Source organism: Indicator indicator, chromosome 11 (genome assembly GCF_027791375.1).
Source record: "Indicator indicator isolate 239-I01 chromosome 11, UM_Iind_1.1, whole genome shotgun sequence".
NCBI classification, from domain to species: domain Eukaryota; kingdom Metazoa; phylum Chordata; class Aves; order Piciformes; family Indicatoridae; genus Indicator; species Indicator indicator.
In genome coordinates, this window is record NC_072020.1 from 24,265,873 (window position 1) to 24,286,572 (window position 20,700).

General features: G+C 38.6%; 1 protein-coding gene across 11 annotated transcripts in view; it reads left to right on the top strand.

Annotated features, from left to right (window-relative positions):
* The window catches only part of HDAC9 (histone deacetylase 9), a 213,972-nt gene that overhangs the window by 23,868 nt on the left and 169,404 nt on the right, over positions 1-20,700 (top strand). For 7 of the 11 annotated variants that reach the window (XM_054385018.1, XM_054385015.1, XM_054385013.1 and 4 more), the window contains 4 exons: positions 3,180-3,302; positions 5,704-5,914; positions 6,311-6,528; positions 15,133-15,493. In XM_054385018.1, coding sequence (XP_054240993.1) covers positions 3,180-3,302; positions 5,704-5,914; positions 6,311-6,528; positions 15,133-15,453 — 873 coding nt within the window. In that variant the 3' untranslated portion in view covers positions 15,454-15,493. Of the gene's footprint in view, positions 1-3,179; positions 3,303-5,703; positions 5,915-6,310; positions 6,529-15,132; positions 15,494-20,700 lie in introns of those variants that run through there. The other 4 variants (XM_054385010.1, XM_054385012.1, XM_054385011.1 and 1 more) reach the window with 1 other exon arrangement.

The following is a 20,700-nucleotide window of genomic DNA, read 5'->3' on the forward strand; positions in this document are numbered from 1 at the left end:
GAACGGACCTCAAGGATCATCTAGATCCAACCCCCCTGCTATGGGCCTGGACACCTCATACTAGATCAGGTTGCTCAGAGCCACATCCAGCCTGGCCTTAAAAACCTCCAGGAATTCTACCACTTCCCTGGGCAACCTGTTCCAGTGTCTCGCCACCCTCATGGGGAAGAATTTCTTCCTAACAACCAATCTAAATCTACCCATTTCTATTTTTATTCCATTCCCCCTAGTCCTATCACTACCTGACACCCTAAAAAGTCCCTCACCAGCTTTCTTGTACCCTTCAGATACTGGAAGGGCACAATAAGGTTTCCTTGGAGCCTTCTCTTCTCCAGGCTGAATAGCCCCAACTCTCTGAGTCTGTCCTCACAGGAGAGGTGCTCCAGCCCACTGATCATCCTGGTGGCCCTTCTCTGGACACGCTCCAGCACGCCCAGATCCTTCCTGTAATAGGGGCTCCAGAACTGGATGCAGTACTCCAGGTGGGGTCTCACCAGAGCAGAGTAGAGGGGGAGAATCACCTCCCTTATTTTGATGCAGCCCAGATTGTGACCAGCCAGTGAGATTTGCTCCACATGTATGTGAAAAGAGTCTAATTAATTACAAAAAAAAAAAAAAAAAAAAGCCTTAAGAAGAAAGAGTGTAAGTAATAGGGAATATTCAAAGCTATGACGACCTTACCATAGCTTCAGAGTTGAGAAGTCGTAAAGCCAAAGCATTTCCTCTTCCCTTCCTAATGTGTAAATGTGTGTAAAAGCATGCACACCTGAAACAGGTGTTCCTGCTTCTGAGCAGGTCTCTGCAGCACAACAGAAGTGCCATAACTAATCATGGTTACTTGCTGATCATCAGTTACTCTTCCATTTCCTTGTTGTACTCTGCTTTAAGAAAGAGGGTAACTGTTCACAAGCTATTTTAAGCATCAGGAAGCAGGATCCATGAACCCAGTGAGTGAGTACATAGAGGAGCAAGGAGGGCAAGTTGCTCCTTGGGGTAATTTAGGTGCCAATCCAAACTATCAGGTCTGCATGCAGGATAAGGGCTGTGACTTAGCTGTTGTGCTGCCAAATGACACTGCTGGCAATTCCAGCTTGTGCCATCATTTCAAGGTATTATCAACTCTGCTGCAGCTGGGCTCATGCAATTCTGCCTCAGCATACTCAGGACCTTAATCTATGAAGGTGGGCTACTAAACTTATGTTGGGAGATGATGTTTAACAGACACTTAGGGTAATATTACCTGAATATATTTTTTGAAACTAGTTACTTAACAAAGTGGAAACGAGTGATTTGTTGTGGTATTTGAAATTGGATGGGAGTGCTCTTAGTAATAAACTCCTGTTTCCAGCATTAAACTCCCGCGGTACATAATGTGATTAATTTTTCTTCATGAAATAATCATGCCTGACCTTAATGTGGGACTGTGTTCTACTGGTATACACCCTGTCACTGTTCTGTTTGTTAGAAGGTATTAGAAGCATACTGAAAACTGAAAAAGAAAAGATTTTTGTGTGGCTTAGAATAGATGCTACGGTTGCTGCACATTAGAACTGCTGCAGCATCCTTTTTCAGTTAAATCTTTATAGCCTCCCTTAGTAATATCTCCATAGTCTTGATGGTCAGAGGTGGTGTTATCAAGGCCAGATACTGCTACCCAGGAATTAATGCAATACACAAGTGAAGCTTCTTTGTTTTGTATGCTATCTGTTGACATTCCCCAGGTACCCAAAGAAAATTACAGAGATAGACTTCTGCTGTTATTGTCTCAGTGATAGGTCGTATCTCCAAACAAACTGTATGAGGAAGGTTATGTTTTGGAATAACATCCTGTGTTTTTGTGCCTAACCACTTTTCATTGATGGTCTGAAGTTGCATTGTATTAGCACAAAGTATTTTACAGAGTTAATTGATATTCCAGGTTTGTCCAGGGGAAAATCTACAGCTCCCCACAACATGCTTGACAAGTTATTATATTTACTTTAGTCAAAGCCCAAGTGTGCAGTATCCCTCTTGGAGGTGGTCTATTATTGGAGTCCCATATGCTTTTTGTTTGGGAAGAAAGCAGTCACTGTGTCATACTGTTACACAGGGTATTCTTTTTCAAGGATGTTGTTCCCTTGGGGACCATATCATGCCAGAGTTCCTAAGTCTAATAAGACCTTTGTAGCTCTTATTGTGTTAAAGTTCTGGGAGGGAAGCAAGAGTTAAACAGAAAATGTAATTCAAGCAACTATACTAGACCACATGTTGAAAAACATGACTGTTAAAGCAGAAAGGCAGAGGCTTCAAAAAGATTCCTGTTGTGGTAATGTAACTTTTTATGTTTCTTCCCAATGAATCTAGAATGAAAAGACAGAGGGTGATCTTTGTAGAACGTCTGGTTTTACTTGACAGTAATTAAAAATATATCAACAATTCCATGTCCTTGAAAATTATTATCACAAGGCTTCCAAAGAAGTGTTTAAGATTTTAACTTGAAGGGAATTAGGATGGCTGTGCAGGGTATCCCACCATCAGGGAATGATAGGATGCTGTGTTTGTGTGTATGCATGTAGAGAGAGAGAGAGGCAGTACATTTGTTTAAATGGCAGACGTGGCAATCTGCCTCACTTTCTACCAAAAGTTCCCATCTCATTGGCAGTAAATAATGTCCCTGAAACATCTCCGTATCACCATCTGGGTAGGAAAATACATGGTCTAGGTAGAAACCACTTTTCATACCTTACAACAAGAGCCATCTTAAAGTGAAGATCTAATATGTCCACTTTTGTGACACCTTGGGTTTGGCTGGATACACTCCTTAATTCATGGGCTAAATTGCCACTGAGTTTCTAGCAGTGAAACTTCAGCTGATGAGAAGAACTGATGTTAATCTGATGAGACAGTCTAGGAATCCTTGGGATTTCGGGTTTGCATGAACATTTGGTTTACTAATCAAGAAATAATCCCAGGCACGTATCAGCTTTTTTCTTCTGAAAAGCAGTATGAGGACCTTTTTCACAGGGTCAGTACCTTATCTGGTACCCTACTGGGATGCCAACCAATGCATGATACAAAACTGCCTTTCAATAGACTAGGACAATGAAGATAAATGACAGGCAGATAGACCAGGGCAACAAAGTAGCCAGGATATAAAGCTTAGAAATTATACTTCTGTTTTTTTCTCCTCTTTACTCCAGCATCTGGTTTCCCAGCAACGCCTTTTGATACAGGATGAATCAGTGAACTTGCTGAGTCTGTACACATCCCCTTCTCTGCCCAACATTACTTTGGGACTTCCAGCAGTGCAACCTCCAATCAGTGTAAGTGACCAGTTTCAAGCCTTCCTGTCTACTTTTACTTCTAGAAAACCTACTTTCTGACTGTTTTCCTTTTCTTAGCATTTTGGAATGCAAGCAGTTCAGAGTAGGAAACTGCACATTCTCTGCATTGGGAAACATCTGATCATTATGATTGAAGGGCACATCTTGAAAGCAGTAATCATTGTTAATCTCAAATCAACAAGTGCCAGTGTGGATCTTACCTAAGTATGGGGCACATGCATTGCGTTTGTGTCTGCAGGTCAGATAACAGATTTCACACATGGTGAGAAGTATATGTGGAGATCACTTAGTATAAAAGCTAGAATTGTATGATCACCCCTGCCTAGTAAAGTGGAGCACCTGTAACTTTGTGAGAAATTCCAGTAGCAATATAAACTGGGCTGGAGCACAGTAGGGGAAGTCTCACTAGATACTTTCTATTCCTGCAGTTAGGTTTGTTATTTGAGGGGTGATATGTGAACAGCTTAATATTTGAATGCCAAGTAATATTCGTATGTCCTCTGTTAAGTCTGCAGCAATCACCTTGATTTAGAGCTAATTTTTAAATTAATGTGTGAAATGTTCAAAAGCACAGACATGGTATGCATGGAAACCCTTGCTGGTAGATAAGGATCTTTAGGTAGAGAGCAAGGTACAATAATCTAGAGGTGAAATCTGAGGTTCAGTAAAATGTCTGAAAATTTAGCCATTGGTCAAATATTAACTTTTCTCATTTTCCAGCAAAAAAAGTAAAAATAGTGATATAAGTCATATGGTAGTGTTATACAACTGAGTGTAAATTATGTGGAAATTTTAACAATGTAAATTCCTTAGAATGAGTTGGTAACTTGGTAAAAATACTAGGAGTGTGAATAAAACTTTCCGTAGTGTAGAATAAATAAATAAATAACTAAATCTATACAATCAGCTATGGTTTGTAGTATGTGCTACTTAATTCCAGTGCTAAGTGTAGTTTGAAGTTAAAAATCATGTTATTTTATGGCTTTTTCAGTACATTTACTGTTCTTACCAAAAATACATGGCTGCAATTCAGCATTTTAATATCAGATGTAGAAAATTGTGTAAGCTTTACATCAGTTCTCTGGAAGCCTTTCATGAGATATTTATAAGCAAGTTATTGTTTTTAAGGGACAGAAAAAATTGAACTCACAAATTGCATTGGGTTAGAAGGAAACCTCAAAAGTCATCTTGTCCAACCCCTCTGCAGTGATCATGAAAAATAATGTTTACTTTTCCAGGTGATATCATCAAAAAAATCCTTAGCTACTTCAAAAAAAATGTAACTAACTTCAAAGTAAATTTATAGCATTAAAATGGAAATGAAAATATGTTTAATTTTCTCACTCAAATCCTATGAGCTTTTGATGTGGCCAGCTAGCACCAAATATTACTTTTGGCATTAGAAAAAAACAAAGGAGTAGATTTATGCAAGTAATGTTTATTTCTGTTACCAGAATAAGCAGTTGCAAATTGAATGTAAAATTTCTTTTGGTATTGCAGGGAAGGGTGAGAGCAAAGTGTGAAGTGAGCATACACCCAAAAAAATATTGATGAAAACCTTGGTTTGCCTCATTAGAACTTAAGGAATTTTGGTTATCAGAGACACTTTTTTACCATGACATACCCTGAGTGGTTATCAACAAGCCTCAGCATGGTTGTTTCTGTTACATTATTATTCCTGCTGTAAAAATTGTTACTCTGACTGCTCTTTTAAGAACTTTTTTTTTCAAGCTAGACAAAGAACAAAGAAATATAAAATACATTGCAGTGAATGAACTTACAAAAGCTTTAAATAATTAACTGTGCAATTTATAAGGGCACTTTAAAATGCCACACACATATAACAGCTCTTGATGATCCTGTAGATGAGTTTAACTAGACAAATTCATTTTGCAAAGGGTAAAACTTATATTTGTGCTGTCCTTCAGGGAGTCAGGGAGTGCTCCAGGAAAAGTAATAGCTTCCCACTGTTACAGGTAATTATTTTGGTTTACTGATTGGCTTGCTGTCTGATGGAAGGTTATGTGAAAAACTAAGCCTTGCCTGCTCCAAAAAGCAATGGAAACTTTCTTCTGATCCCCTCTTTTCCTATGCAGGAGGCTGTGGAAAGGTCTTTAGAAATTTTAAGGATGTCTCTTCACTAATAATGTTCTAACTAGTAGTTCCTTATGCTTTGGCATTTATTACTGATATATTTCAAATGTTTTCATTACTCAGTCTCTCACATTTAACTGGCATGTTCTTTCTTTTTATCCACAAGGTGTAAAATAGGGATGTTAACCTTTTCTTCTATATGTATTCATAAAGTATTACATAAGACCATCTAACCAAGAGGAGATACAAATGAAAAGCAGTTACCAGTGTCATTGTTCTTTGACAGGCTTCATCATCATTCAAAGAAAAGCAGAAGGGGGACACCCAGTCACTCAGACAAGGAGTGGCCTTGGCTGGACAGTATGGAGGGAACATTCCTCCATCCTCAACTCATCCTCATGTTGCTTTGGAGGGAAAGCCAAACAGCAGCCACCAAGCTCTCTTGCAACATCTGTTACTGAAAGAACAAATGAGACAGCAGAAACTTCTTGTGACTGGTAATGATCAAGGCTTCAACACAATAATAGTAGAAGATGTTTTTAATGACCTTTGTATTTGTGTTAAACTAAGTGTGGCAACACAGATACTGTACATCCTAACTGTTGGGAATAGTGGAAGGGGGGAGATTCTGTCAGAGTGAGCAGTGACTCTGCTCCAGTCTGTTAGAGTGAAAGAACTCAGTGGTTACAGAAAGGAGAAAATGATTACTTCATCACATTCTTTTGCAGCTGCTGACGTTCCCAGCGCGGCGAGGCACGTGGTACACGTCCCGCTGCATCAGTGCTGATGCAGAGTTCTGCAATATACACCCTCTTCTCTCTGAAAGCTTTATCTCCTATTAGAGCTATTAGTTTGTTTCCCTCACGTGGGAGTGATATGTCCCTGTTTTGCAGGAGCGGTTCCTCTTCATCCACAGTCTCCTTTAGCAGCAAAGGAGAGAGTCTCACCTGGCATAAGAGCTGCCCACAAAGTGCCTCGTCACAGGCCACTGAATCGAACACAATCAGCTCCTCTTCCTCAGAGTACTTTAGCCCAGCTGGTCATCCAGCAGCAACATCAACAATTTCTTGAGAAACAGAAACAGTACCAGCAGCAGATCCACATGAATAAGGTGAGTTCCCAAAGTAAAGAATTTCCAATAAACATAAAGGTTGAAAACAGAAGGAAGTTTAGGTATTGGTGGCACATGGCCATATGGACAATAGACAGGCTCTTGCATGAGTATCTTTTTTATGCATAGTTGGTGCATACATTTGTACAGCTCTTCATTTTCAGCTTCTGAAATACACTACAAAGAGGAATTGTTGTTCTTGGCATCAGTAGGATGCCAAGAAGTAATAACATAGGGTTCAAAGCATCTTAGAGGTTTAAGTTACAGGTGGTTTCCTGTTGAATGGTTAATGGTTCCTTAAAGATTACTAGATTTCTATTCAACTTTTAAATGTGCACTTTTGAGCTTCAGCAATTGTTCCATTTAGCTGCCTTTGAATTGTATTGTAAGCTTTTTCATTGTGGACTAGTGTTAGTAAATATATAACCCATTTGAACTTAATCAGCTGATTAAATTTGTATCTTTTTTTGTCTGAAAAACTTAATAATAATGTGGAAATGTTTTAAACTGGCTTTTATTAAAATTATTTGGGGATTGGAACTGATGATCTCTGGAGGTCTCTTCCAACCTCTAACATCCTGTGATCCTGTGACTTTTTAAGTCAGTTAATAACATGAAAGCTTGTTATCTATATGGCAATATAAAGTTACCATGAAAGGAGGAAAAGAAGAATGTGCCATCAGATACAGAGCTGAATAGTGCATCTCTTTTCTGGCAGAGCAGCACCTTATTATAAGGGAGGGCAAAGAAAAGGAACCATCCCTTAATAAATAGGGAGTAGAAGAATTTAATAGACTTAGCAGGAGCTAATGCTTCTACAACAAATGTGATGCCATTCCCTGCTCTAAAATGAAAGATATGCAAATAATTAAATGCTGTTATCTGGAGAAGGTTTTTCTGCACTTACTACATAGTTTTCCAAAAGCTGTTTGCTGGAACTTTCCTAGTAATTCAAAGATCTTAATCATGCATCTCTAGTTGTCTTCTTTTGTTTGAGGATTACCTGATATCTGTATGTGGGGCAATGGCAAAGAGAAAAAGGTGAAAAGTGGACATACTGCTGTTAGACCCAAGAAAAATGAAAAAAAAAAAAAAATTAAGCCACCTTACTGGGTGAACTTCCCAGGGGGTACTGATTCTATGGAATCTACTGAGAATTCCCAACAAAATTAGAAACAAACCTGGACTTTAAGTACACAGTTTGTACAGTGGTTTGGTTATTAAATCTTGTCTTAATTACTAAGAATGAAGACCAGAAAACTTCAAAGTTCAGTGCTGATCCTTGCATGTTAACCCCTCTCAGCTTGGCTGTTTTGATTACTCAACTAGGACTCCAGTTGGCTTTTCTTTGAGTATGCATTCCATATGTTTAATCAAGATGGCATATGTATATCTTGTAGCCTCAGGTTTTGAAAATATTTCACCTGCCCTCAATTGTCTGAAGAAAAAAGATTTTTTTACTGGCAAAGTACTGAGTCTTTGTGCTGTTTGCAGGTATCCACTGTATACTGATCAGTTCGTGCATTCCCTACAACATAAAGAACCCCTCTGACATATTTTTGTGAGATCATATACCTATTGACATAAATTCTACCATAGCATCTGGGGCTGTGTGCTGTGGCATATAGGTGCATTTGTCCTGAATGTGAAAATTAAACTTGCAGTGCATTCCTAGTCACGTAGAACTAGGAATGCATTGCACATCACAATATCCAGGTGGGATAAGGAAGTCCTCTCATACTTGAAATACTTTCATTCTTTAATGGTTATTAGTGATAAAGAGATAAACAAACCTGGAGAACTTAGCTTTCATTCTTGACAGTATAGGCTATATGCATACATATGCAGATAGGAGAAATTTAGCTTTATGCTAGGGCCTTTCTCTGCTTTGAACCTCCATAGCCAATTTCCTTCCCAATAGCATCTCAGCTTTTGCCCTATTCCCAGAGCAGCTGCACTTCATCAGGGGCAGAGTAACTCCTCAAAGCAGCAAACACCTAAGGAGGAATAGGATCATGCTGCAGCCACAGAAGCAGTGGGTTTTATCTGAGGATGTGGGTGGTTTATCAGACTTCACAGTTTGTAGCATCTAGGTTTTTCTACAGCACCATTCTCAGAATAACCATTCTGGTGAATAGTACTGAAAAATGACAGTGCTTTAATCATTTGTCTGTATTCTACAAGTATACAGAAACCCAGGGAGCTTGCTTTCATACTGAAAACCTGATTCTCATAATCTGGAATTTAAGGGTAGCTTACAGACAAGAGAGCAAGAAAAGATCAAATCACTGAGTGGCTTTTAACTACTCATGTTTAAACTATATTCTTTAACCCTTTAACTTAAAGGTTCGGAATTAACACTTGTGCCTACATAAGGTTTTTGGACTCTGCTGTCATAGTGGAAAATATTTTGTTCAAACTTAAAACTTGCCAGTGTTTGCAGTTGAAGTTATTTGCTCATTCTGTAATTTGTATAGCATTACGATCAAAATTAAACTCTGCAAGGCAGAGTTATTTGGACCTTAAAGCAGCAGATGTTCTAGACCATGTAGCAAAGCAACCCAGTATCTTCTCATTTCTTAAGGCAATTTGGGCATTTATCAAATAAACATACACACTTGTTATTTTTCACTGTTCTGTCCCTTTCTCTTCTCTTCATTGGCTGTATAATGAAATCTGCACAGAGGTATAACTCCCTCCTCTTTAGTCATGGAAGATGTAGAGATGTTTTGTTTTGTTTTTGTGTTTTTTTTTCATAATAAATACTCATTCTCTTAAAAGTTTTAGGGAGAAAGACCAGAACCATTTTAAGCTGACAAGACTATGAAATATCAGTTGATCAAGAGCTTAGAAAAAGTTACTATCTTCTTTATATCTCAATTTCTCTTTCCTTTTATTCCTTCTGTTTAGGACTTCAACCACTGAATGCTTTAATATATTTCAAGTGAACCCAGTATTTGAATGTTTTGCCCTGAACTGATCTAGCATGGCATGTGTCAGCACTCCCTGACAACTGGTTTTGGCAGACATAGACGTGGATCTTGCTGCAGCAACAAAAAGAGGAAGCAACCAAGTTTCTCCCTACCCCATTGATCTTGTATTTATCTTATATTAAAAAGCCATTTCTTTTCTTTGAGAAAAGAATATGCTTGAGCAGCAAACCAGTGCTCCTGTGAGGGTGATAACAAGCAAAATCTAACGTAGGTCAGAGGTAAAGAATTCCCCTGGATCATTTCCATTCTAAAAAGAAACAAATCATTGCCAAGAGGTGTGCCTCTGTCCTTAATAACAAAGAGAAGATCCCCTATGGATTATTTCTGGTCAGCTGTCAGATGCCAGGCTTTTGATGTGGGAAATGGTATACGTCTCCACTGAAGTCTGACATTTATACCTGTGGGATCTAGTATGCTGACCTTCTGAAAACATTCTGCAAATGTTGACATCCCATCCAAGAGTAGGTAGAAACCCTTCTCCCAGTTTTCTGGGGAAAAAAATAATAACAAATGTGAAGTAACCTGAACTCTGCTTGTCTTAGAGAAGATTGGCTTTGCCGTTGTCAGCTTTAATATACTTCTGTCCAAATGACAGCTTATTTCCTCATAAGGCCCTTTGATCACCATTGCAGATCTTCATTCTGCTTAATAAAGGGAGTCCAAAGTCTGAACCCCCATTTAAAATTATTGCAATTGGGTACCAAAAGACCATAACCACAGTGAAAACCTAAAAATCTTGATGTTATTTGTGTGTCTTTGTACCTAGAAGCTTTGACCCTGCCACATGCAGGGAAGAAAAGAATGATTTTGATATAAGTAATGTAAGTACAAAGCCCCTAGCAGCAGCCTGTGTTCAAGAAGATCTCAGAAATCATAATGTGAAGAATAAGTGAACAAAGCCCTGTCTTTAAAGGTTAGTTTTTGTTACTTATGATGAGTAAAGACCTGCATCTGCTGAAGCTAAACTAGCATTGTCTTCACTTGGACCAATATAAATTTTCTTTGATCAGTGTTGGAACCCTACATGTGTTCTTAAAGTAATGTATTTGTAGCATTTTGACAGTTTAATTTCAGTGGTAAAATCCTCTTCTGGACTGGTGTAGCAAAGACTAAAATAATGGGGGAAATGGTAGTGTGCAGCAAAGTACAGGAGCAGTATTGATAATGTTAAAGCTTAGATAAAGATTACCTGAATTTCAGTTTTCATTCCAGGATGTTAATTGGTTTAAAGCATCTTTGTATAGGGAACCAGTGACTGGGAAAGACTGTGAGGTAAAAAGTCCATGATAAAAAATGCAGGAAGTGAAAATTCTGTAAATGAAAAATTAGATGGAAGCTTCTGTCAACTCATTGATGGAAAAAAATAGAAAGAATGTTTGTTGTCAGTGGGAATATTGGAAAGATTCAGTGAACCCCAGATTAATCATTCACTCCTCTGAATGTTATTTAATGAAATACAGAAGCCTGGGTCAGGTTCAGCTGGAATAAATTAATCTAGTTTCATTAAACGTATTACAGATGAGGTTTTTGGCTTTCCATCTTACACATCTGACTAGCATCTTCTGAAGGTGAGAGGTAGCACATTTCTTCTTTCAAATACTGCTTATAGCAGGGGATTATTTGGACAAAACTATAGCAACAGTTGATTGTGTTTAGAACTGAAAAGTAACCAAAGCATTTCTCTTTCATTGAGAACTAATATTTAAATCACAAAGTAGAAGAATGATTTTGAAAGATAAATACTTCCCTTAGAAAGGTTGTACTACATGAGTACCAGAGACAACAGTAAGCAGGAGCTGTGTAGAAGCAGTAGAGCTAACAACATACATAACTGGTCAAAGGAATCTGATAGCCATAGGAGGGAAGGAGTAAAAGAGACTCTGGAACAGGTTGCGCAGGGAGACTGTGGATGCCTCGTCCCTGGGGGTGTTCAAGGCCAGGCTGGATGAGGCTTCGAGCAGCTGAGTCTAGCTGTGAGGTGTTCCTGCTCATGGAAGGGAGGTTGGAGTAGATGATCTCTAAGGTCCTTTCCAACCTAAGCCATTCTGTCATTCTGTGATTCTATGAAAAAAAAGTGTGTTCCATAAGTCTATACATGAGTTCTTAGAAACTAACAAGTTTCAAACAGTTGTTTAAAATGAACAGTTAATTGAGGGAAGAAAGGTATGGGGTGGCTGTTGCAGGATTTTATGCTGTGTCTCTTTGTAAAGCTGTCTTATTTTAAATACTGCTTTTTTTCAAGAGCTTATCATTACAATGGAGAAACGAAGGCAGAGACTGCAACTGAAGGACCTGTAAGGTGGTCTGTTGCAATGTCCAGATTATTTCTACTTAGTTTTCCATTTTTTATGTACAAGCAAGCAGGTTACATTGTGTTTGATGTCTTTTTTTTGGTTGGACTTTTGCAGTTAGAGAATGAAGTTGATGCCTGTAAATGCTTCCTCTCCTGCTGCCACTATTTACTTTGGCTCATGCCTATCCCTTACAGTTTAATTTCCTGAAAATAAAAGGAAAAAAAATACAGGTTATATTAGCATGAAACCAATTTTTTTAGTGACTCCTTTAGTTGGAATAGCGATAACAGTAAAGTGTACCAGTTAAAGAAGACCAAGCTGTACAATCCCAATTTATTAGTGAAATAAACTATGGTTTTATTACTGTTTTTAAATGTAGTCTTATTAAAATTCAAGTTAAGCAATCACTTTTTCAAAATAAAAAATACACATTAAAACAAGGAGGAAGTCCTGCATGTACCTACAGATAAATTCAGGGGAAAAAAACAATTATTAAGTTGGGATTTAAAGTGAAAAATTTAAGCATGAAGTGTAAGCAGAAGTATCCAGCTGCACAGTGAAAGCACTTGAGCAGTGTTTCGTTCAGGACTCATTTTCTGCTAAGTAAGCCAGCTTTAGAGAGAGAGAGAGAGATACAATAGAAATATTGACTCTAAACTGATATCTTTGCATGTCTCCAGACGGGTAATTTTCCACAGTAGTGTCAGGAAATATAATATAAAACAAGATGGTTCTGACTTAGGTGATCTGAACAGTCTTCTGATAATGCTACTAATATAATTACAGGAATTAGATGAGCCCAAGCTGCCTTTAAAAAGCACTTTAATAAATGCAAAAGCGAGGTGGGGACACAGAAAAAGCAGTCAGCTGTGGCTTAGCAGCAGGAATGGGGTTTAGACTTTGGGTCTCCCTCCCACCATGTTATCCATCCTTTCTCATCACGACCCACTGTGGGAGAGGACATGATTGTAGTGCCTCATAGCCCCTTGCCTGAGGTTTAGTTAAGTCACGGTGTAAAGGATGTTTTTAATAAGATTTTGCAGTAAAGATGGTAATAGGTATGCATTTTGTGAAAACTACTGTGAAAATACATAAAGACTTTCATTTCACAGCAGTTTAGAAAATTTAATTTGTTTGGTTACTTCTGTCGTTGAAGTCTGGAGCAAATTGCCTCCTGACTGCCGTGGGAGCAGGCCCCAAACTAGGAATACTGCAAACTGAAATGCACACAAATACCACTGTAGTCTCTGCAGCCCCCTTATGTGTGCTTGTGTCACTCCACTGATTACAAGAAAGTGTTTGAAGGTTCCATATATAGACTACGTATTGCAGGCCATTGTGTGTTGCCTCAGAAGGCTCAGCAGCAGATCTGTGCTGACATGAAAGCAAAAAAAGCATTAAAAAAACTGAGAGCAGTAATGAGCTAAATATGTGTCTTTGCCGTGGACATGCACTCATTTTCTCTTGGCTTCCCCCCCAGAATCACCCACCTGATGTCAAGTAACTGGCACATGGAATGGTTTACAGATGGATCAGCATGAGTGACTCTCGTAGCTGTGTATGATTATCTGTCACACAGATGTTTCAGCTTGCATTTGCTTCCTAGCAGCCAGCCAGGCAGCCAGCCCTGCCTCTTTTTCTTGCTTGAGGAGTGGAGAAGGCTCATCCACAGATGTGTAACTGAGCGACTGGGAGGAGTGTACCCAAGCTGAATGCACACAGTTTGCTTCAGTGCCTTTTTGGTCAGCGTCATCCCTTGAGAAACAACTGGAAAAGATTTATGGGTCTAATCTAAGAAATTTTCCAGATGCTGCTTAATAAAAGGAAACTCTCTGCATTAGTTGCAGTAGTAAGGATTCCCCAACTTGGGGCATGCCACCTGCAGCTTGCAGGCGATGTGTGTTGTGATTTGCCGGTTACTAAAGTAATGAAAGGGGATTTTTGTTTGTTTGTTTTTAGTAAGCCATTAAACTCCTATTTCACCCCAAAAGTACAGGTGACTGAAGCCTGTAGACTTCCACTGTGAAAAGAGTTCCTCCACTGATGTGAGGCATATGCATCAAAGCGTCAACTGGAACTGCACAAACAGATCTTTCAACTCTTCTTGTTGACTTTGTGGGAGTTCCTGAAGCCAGCTGTAGATTCTTGATCATAGTTTATATGCCAACTCTGCCCTTCACTAGGGTGGCATTTTTCTATAGGCATTAGCAAGCAGGATGAAGTTAGGTGGCCCATGGTTTGTGACAAAAATATCTATACTGAAGCTATCTATAGCATATAGCACTAGCTAAAACTCAGTTTGAAAGACTAGAGAGTTGGGGGAAGGCAGATGGGATGAAAGTATGTAAGATAATGAATGGTAAAAGGTGTGTGTGTAGGGGGTTTCCCCCTTCAGTATATTTCACCTTGGTGATACAAATCAGTATTTGCTTGGAATCAAGTGGGCCAGTTGAATAAATGATAATTACTCACTTGACCCTGCAGATGCTTTCTCACCTCTGATTTGTGCCTCTTTCAACAAAGAGAGGATGTTTTTTCTTTTCAGGTTTGGCTTTTTTGGAATACGTTTAGATTGTTTTAGAATACATTCACTACGTCTTAAAGAGTAAAACATAAACTGTACTCGATTGCAACACTCAGGCATCTGGCACCTCAGCAGAGCTTTACAATAGCAGTTAATGGTGTAAAACCAGTATTATCTGGGTAGCTGTGTTACATCATTATTGCTGAAACTGGAATGCCTGTACCATGCATGACAAAAGCTGTGGTCTTTCCGGTGTCACGGGAGAGGTGATTGACAGCAGCTCTTTGTCACTGCTCTTTTGTTGACTTTTAGTTTCTTCCTACTTTAATTAATAGAGAAGCTTCTGTGAATATTCCCTAACTGCAGCAAAATGTTAACCAGATTGGTAATTTTCTTATTTCGTAGAGTTCTTTTACTATTTTGTTTTGTGGGAAACAAACTGTAATATAGTTAAATAAAGTTATGCACTTACGTGTGAAGAGTCTGAAGGGAGACTAACATCTCTTGATTACCAATTGTAAAAGATATATAATGTTTTCATTATTCTGCCTGACTTTCAGTTTAATATTTCTGTGTAGCTCTCTACATGCATGGTATTTTCTGCTCTAGAGGAACAAGTGACTTTTTGCTTAGGAGCTTTGGTATTTTTATCCCTGTTCATTAATATTTTAGCAGTGCATTATCTCCCCGATTTTGCTGCAAAGGCTTTGATTTTATCAGTGCAAATCTAGTACTTCTCAGTGTTTGCCATCAGTGAAAGGAGCTGTAACTGTACCCCTCCTTCTCTTTTCAGATGCTCTCTAAGTCCATTGAGCAGCTCAAGCAACCTGACAGTCACCTGGAGGAAGCTGAAGAAGAGCTTCATGGAGATCACTCGATGCAGGAAGAGCGAGCTCCTGCCAGCGGTGCCAGCGTTAGGGCTGAGAGCAGCAGTGCTGGTGTGGATGACAGAATAGGACAGCAGGTGGGGGCTGTGAAAGTCAAAGAGGAGCCACCGGACAGTGATGAGGATGTTCAAACCCAGCAAATGGAATCTGGGGAGCAAGCTGCTTTTATGCAACAGGTAATAGGCAAAGATTTAGCTCCAGGGTTTGTAATTAAGGTTATTATCTGAACATCACATGCATTTTCAAGGCTTTGATAAGCAGTTGTGGTTTGATTCACTGATCTAGCAAATCCTGATTTTACTGTTCAAAGAATCTAACAAAGGCAAAAGTGTTGTATGCACACTTGAAAACATAGCAAAGCTCATCTTTATGGCCACTAATTGAGAAAATACCTGTTGCAGTCAGTTATTCTACATAATTTTTTGCATAATAGCTGATAGACTTTGTATTAGCCCAGGATTACATGACATTGCTTAGTTCTAGTGAAAGAGAGCTTGTATCACCTAGCTTGTTGAGATCAGCAATTGCTGGAATTAGTTTCCAGATCTGATTAATGAAACATTCTTCTTCTCTAATTTTGAATTCTCTGACTTTTGCTTTCAGCTGTCTGTATATACTGTATCATACTGTAGTCTTGAACACTGTTAATGGTAGGGTATTTTTCCCCCAGTAGACAGGTACTGACTGCTATATCAGTGGTCCCAGGCTGGTGTATAAAATACAATTTTAGAGAAGACTACAAGGTGGATGTAGAGAAGCAAGGGAAGGCACTGTTTAAATACTGCATTTGTTTTCTCTTTTGCACTGCTTAGTTAATTTTTCATTCTGTCTTATTTGATGATACTGTCTGCAGAGACATCCCTAAAAGCAGCGTTAGATTCCAATCAGTTGTTAGGACATTGCAGGACAAGAGCAGAACTGTTATCATCTGACAGCAAATCACTTGGGTTTTTTTAAATAAAGACTGCCCATACAGTATCACATAACCTTTACTGCTAGGTCTCACGGACACGTACTAAGATTAGGATTGTGCACGGAACGGCAGCTCAGCCAAAGGAAAGTTCAGGCTGTCAGCCAGTTTCACCAGAGCTGAAGAGCACAGCGCGTGTGTGCAGCCAGCCCGGCTGCCAGCCCGGCCAGGGCAAGGCTGGATGCAGTGCAAGGCCCTGTTTATTTAAGTCCATACTTTGTCAGGTCCCCGCTGTTCTCCTGCAGGAAAGTGATTTTGGGAGGGGGGGGCAGGAAATGCCTTATGGAAACAGGAAGCCCAAGTGATTCATGTGCTGAGGAATGCAGGGCAGGGGGTGGGGGATGGAGGGACGGGGCAGCGCTCCCTCTGTTTTTAAAGGCACTCTATGAATTGATTTATTGTCAAAGAAAATAACAAAGCGAGTAGGGAAATTGTTAAGGAAGCTTTCCAGTGAAACATTTCCTTCATATTCCCTTTTGATATGTTTACCTTGTTTTATAGGTTTACTTTTGTTAAGCTAGTTAAAGATTCATTGTGTTAAGATCCCCTTTAATATGGATAATCCCAAACTGACCTGGAATCCTTGTCAGGTTTTTTTTTCTATTAAAAATATTTATATTTCTAAAGCTGAGGTATTTTAAGGTGCAGTATCCTGTTTCAAAAGAGATAGCTGTTTTGCCAAATGTAGAAACTGTTCTAAAATGTTATTAGTATGTGTTGTTTACATTATGCTCTAATACAATTAAATCTCTAAAATGTTGCAACTTCTAAAGATACATTATCCTTTTTCCTAGAAGGTCTCCAAACAAATGACTAAATAGTTGCTGTTCCTATGAAAGGCCTCCTTAGATAGGAAAGATTTAGGTGACTTTTATGTGTGCTTTGCATTTGAACAGAAATCTTTCTCTGTCTTGGATGAAAAAAAAAAGTGGCATTCAAAAAGCAAAGTGAATTCCATATAAAAATGAAATGCTATATAACTTTCCCGTTATGTGTAATTCATTTTCTTTTGAAATCTGACTTCAGCCTCATCAAAAAGGGATAGTGCATCTTTTAAAATACATTTTTTGGGGGGAGAAACTTGCAAAAGAAGACTTTTGTACAATAACATTTGAAAGACATGTATTCACAAAAGGCAAAAGATATTTTTATAATGTCATTCACGTGAGACACCCCCACTCCCCCCCAAATACATTAGTGGACTTTAATTTCAGAATCTTTCAAATTTGGATAAAATTCAAATAGAGAAACTACCTGGAACCAGTGAAAAGGAAAACTGGGTTTAAACAACCACATTTCTAATTGCTTATTGTCTCTTACATTTTAAATCTACTGTATTTATTATAATTTACACCCTTAGAGGTGATCTCTTGTTTTGTGTTGTAAATATATTCTGTTTGTATGTTCCCTTTTTTTGCCTTCTGATATAAGTCTCTTCCTTTCTCAAATAAAGGTTTTTTTTAAAAGATCCCCTTTCAGATATCTGACTTTGTGTAAATTTGATAACTTAGCTGTGCTTTTGCTTTGTATAACCAAATATGTTTGCTATACATTGTTGAAACAATTGAAGCTTTCAGGAGCAAGGTTTTTATTACAATAATTACACAAAGTCTTTTTTTTTTTTTTTTGTCTCTTGTTTTATCCTACATCAGTCATTATAAGTTTTAGTGAATGTGGAAAAGTATTGATGCATGCTCATTTTCCCATCGTGGCACCTGTCTTCAACATGTGATCATGTATTGTACCATAGTGAAGGTGAATCTCAGTTCCTGCCTCCTAATTATCCAAAATTCAGATGAACCAAAATAATTTCCATGACATTTCTAAAACCTGCCTAGAACCCCAAAGATGCTAATCTGAAACTGAGCTCATACTGACCTCTTTGATATTCCTCAAGACCTTTGCAAAACTTACACAGTCCACCTGTAAGTACACTGGGGACGAGGGAATCCACAAACTTTGCAGGCATTAAAGCAGTTGCATGAGACAGCAAACTCCTCCTTTAGAAGAATATCCAAGCACTTCCATGAAGATGGGAACTTTGTGGCATTTTCTAAACCTTGCTTCAGATGTACAGGGAGAAACCATTTGTACTGCATAGCAATCCCTGTTGCTACAGTGCCTGAATTATTACTGCCGAAAGAGTTCAGGAACCTGTTGTATTCTACCTCTAACTGTTCATTTAAACTGCAAAGGCTCTTAACAGGTTTGATTCTTGTGTTTTAAGTAAAATAAAATGCTTTCAACAACGTACTTATATAAGAATAGATACTGCCATAAATCAAATTCAGTTATTTGCACTAATACACAGCCAGGTATGTTTCACCCGTAACACATCCAGAAAAAAATTACTTTAAAAGTCAAGTTTTAGCTTAGGAAAGCTTAAAACTAGTATTAACAGTATAACATTCAGGTGCTTGCCCATTGTTTATTATGTATTTAGAATCCTCTGTCTATAAGTAAATCATGCTTTCAACAGGGATTTTATTAGGATGCCTTTTGTTCAAACACTCATGCCACAATTAGGACAGCAGCCAGAAACGGGTTTGATTTACAACATCCCTGTTTTGGAGGCTACACCTAGATATTTTTTTCCCTTTCTGAATTATTTGTGCATCAAAGCACCCATAATGAAGAAAATAATCATAATTTAATGGAATTCACAAGCCTTATCTTTTTCAGCAATGATGTGCACCCCCCCTTCCCCCTTTTTTTTTTTTTTTTTTTTTGATCATTAGGTGTTTGTTCTGTCCTGTTGTCCTAAAACTGAAGCCAGTATAGCTGCCAGTTTAGAATTAATTAGTATTAAATGAGAAAAAATGCTTTATAATATTTACATACTCAAGACACACACACATTACTGGAGTGTAGATACTGTAACATTAGCCTTTTTTTCATCTTCTAGCATTAACAAAGTAGGTTTAAAAACTGAATAGTTCAGCAAAGCAGGAGCACTCCAGACACTACCACCACTCATCCTCTCTATTCAGCAGTTCATTCGTGCACTATCTTCATTCCATCTTCATAATCATCAGGGTTGCTAAGATTTACTCCATGTTACTTAAGCCAACTCTACCCTGGTTTTATCTTCACTGGCATTCTGAGGTAAAAATCTATAAACATTAGTCCCAAGCACCAATCTAAAATTGTTTACTTATTTCTCCCCTATATGAGCACTTCACAATTTGCAGCCAAAATTAGCTAAGCCAAGTTAATTTCCTTATTTTATTCTGTCCCCCTAGCAGCATGTCCTACTTATCCACTTAAGAAATGTTTGTTTGCTTTTCATTTATTTGTTTAGTTTCTGATTTCCTTATGCAGTTCCCATCATCTGGGTGGTAGAGAGGCTTCTGTACCTCATTTCTCAGTGGAGGACTATAGCTTAGAACATCATATGCTGAACTGTTGTTCGGACAAAGAAAAGAAGAACATCCTGGATAAAATTATCTTCCCTGCACTAAAGCAATAATCACAGTCACTTTTGTACGTTGCATTTGATAGAATTTATGCCTTGCCCTTGTGTTACGATTTTGTCTCTTCTAATGTGGCCTAATTTGGAATTAGATTTAAAGGCAAAAAATACAATTGGCTCAAACTGCATAGCCAGCAGAAATCTGGGTTTCTTTACCATGCTCACTCACAAACAGGACTGGGAAGGGGTGTCCTTTAGGCATGTCCAGGTTCCTGGTGGCCATTTGCTGAGCTCAGGTGTTGCTCTCCTCTTGCTTACTTTGATTCTGGCTCCATAACTTATCCAGCTCATACAGGACAACTTCCCCAGCTACCTGTGGGCACAGACAGCTATTGGAGACCCCCAAGGGTTATTTCAGCAGCAGCTGAAATTTAAGAGTATTAGCTTAGTAACTTGAAATCGTTTAGCAATGTCTAATTCTCTGTGTTGACTACATGGGGGCCTTAGTCATTAGAGTTGTTTTGACAGACCAGATACTTACTTTTAAGTGATTCAGTGCCTTAACTAGCTGATTAAATGAGGTGTTTTTAATCTGTCTGCAGAGCCTTTGGTGCATGTGTTTTACTTTACTTTCCATAATTGCCTTGAAGAAACAGTATTGACTCTTAACAGTATGTAACCATAAAATATAAGGGAGGTTGGCTGGTTGGTTGGAGGATATGGCTGTTAAAAGAGTTCCATTCTGCACACTTGGTCCTTTCAGGATGGTAGTATATGTTACAGCATTTTTGGCTGTACTGTGAAAGGCAGGATAAATGGAAATGTAAGTTTTGAGCACTGTCAGACTTCCAAATAAACCATCCATCACCTCACCTCCCTCCTAAATAAGGCTGCAACCACAGCCTGAGTATATACTAGCTCAGTTCACCTGACCCTGTACATTTCTGCCCTTCCTGAAGTGTATGGGTGCACAGTTGCAGTACAAGCCCTAAGACAAGCTGACACTGTGATTTCTGGGATCAAACTTTAAGCCATGGACTTTCAGGATGGATTGAGGGGGCGGAAGACTATATAGTTAGATTCATTTTGTGA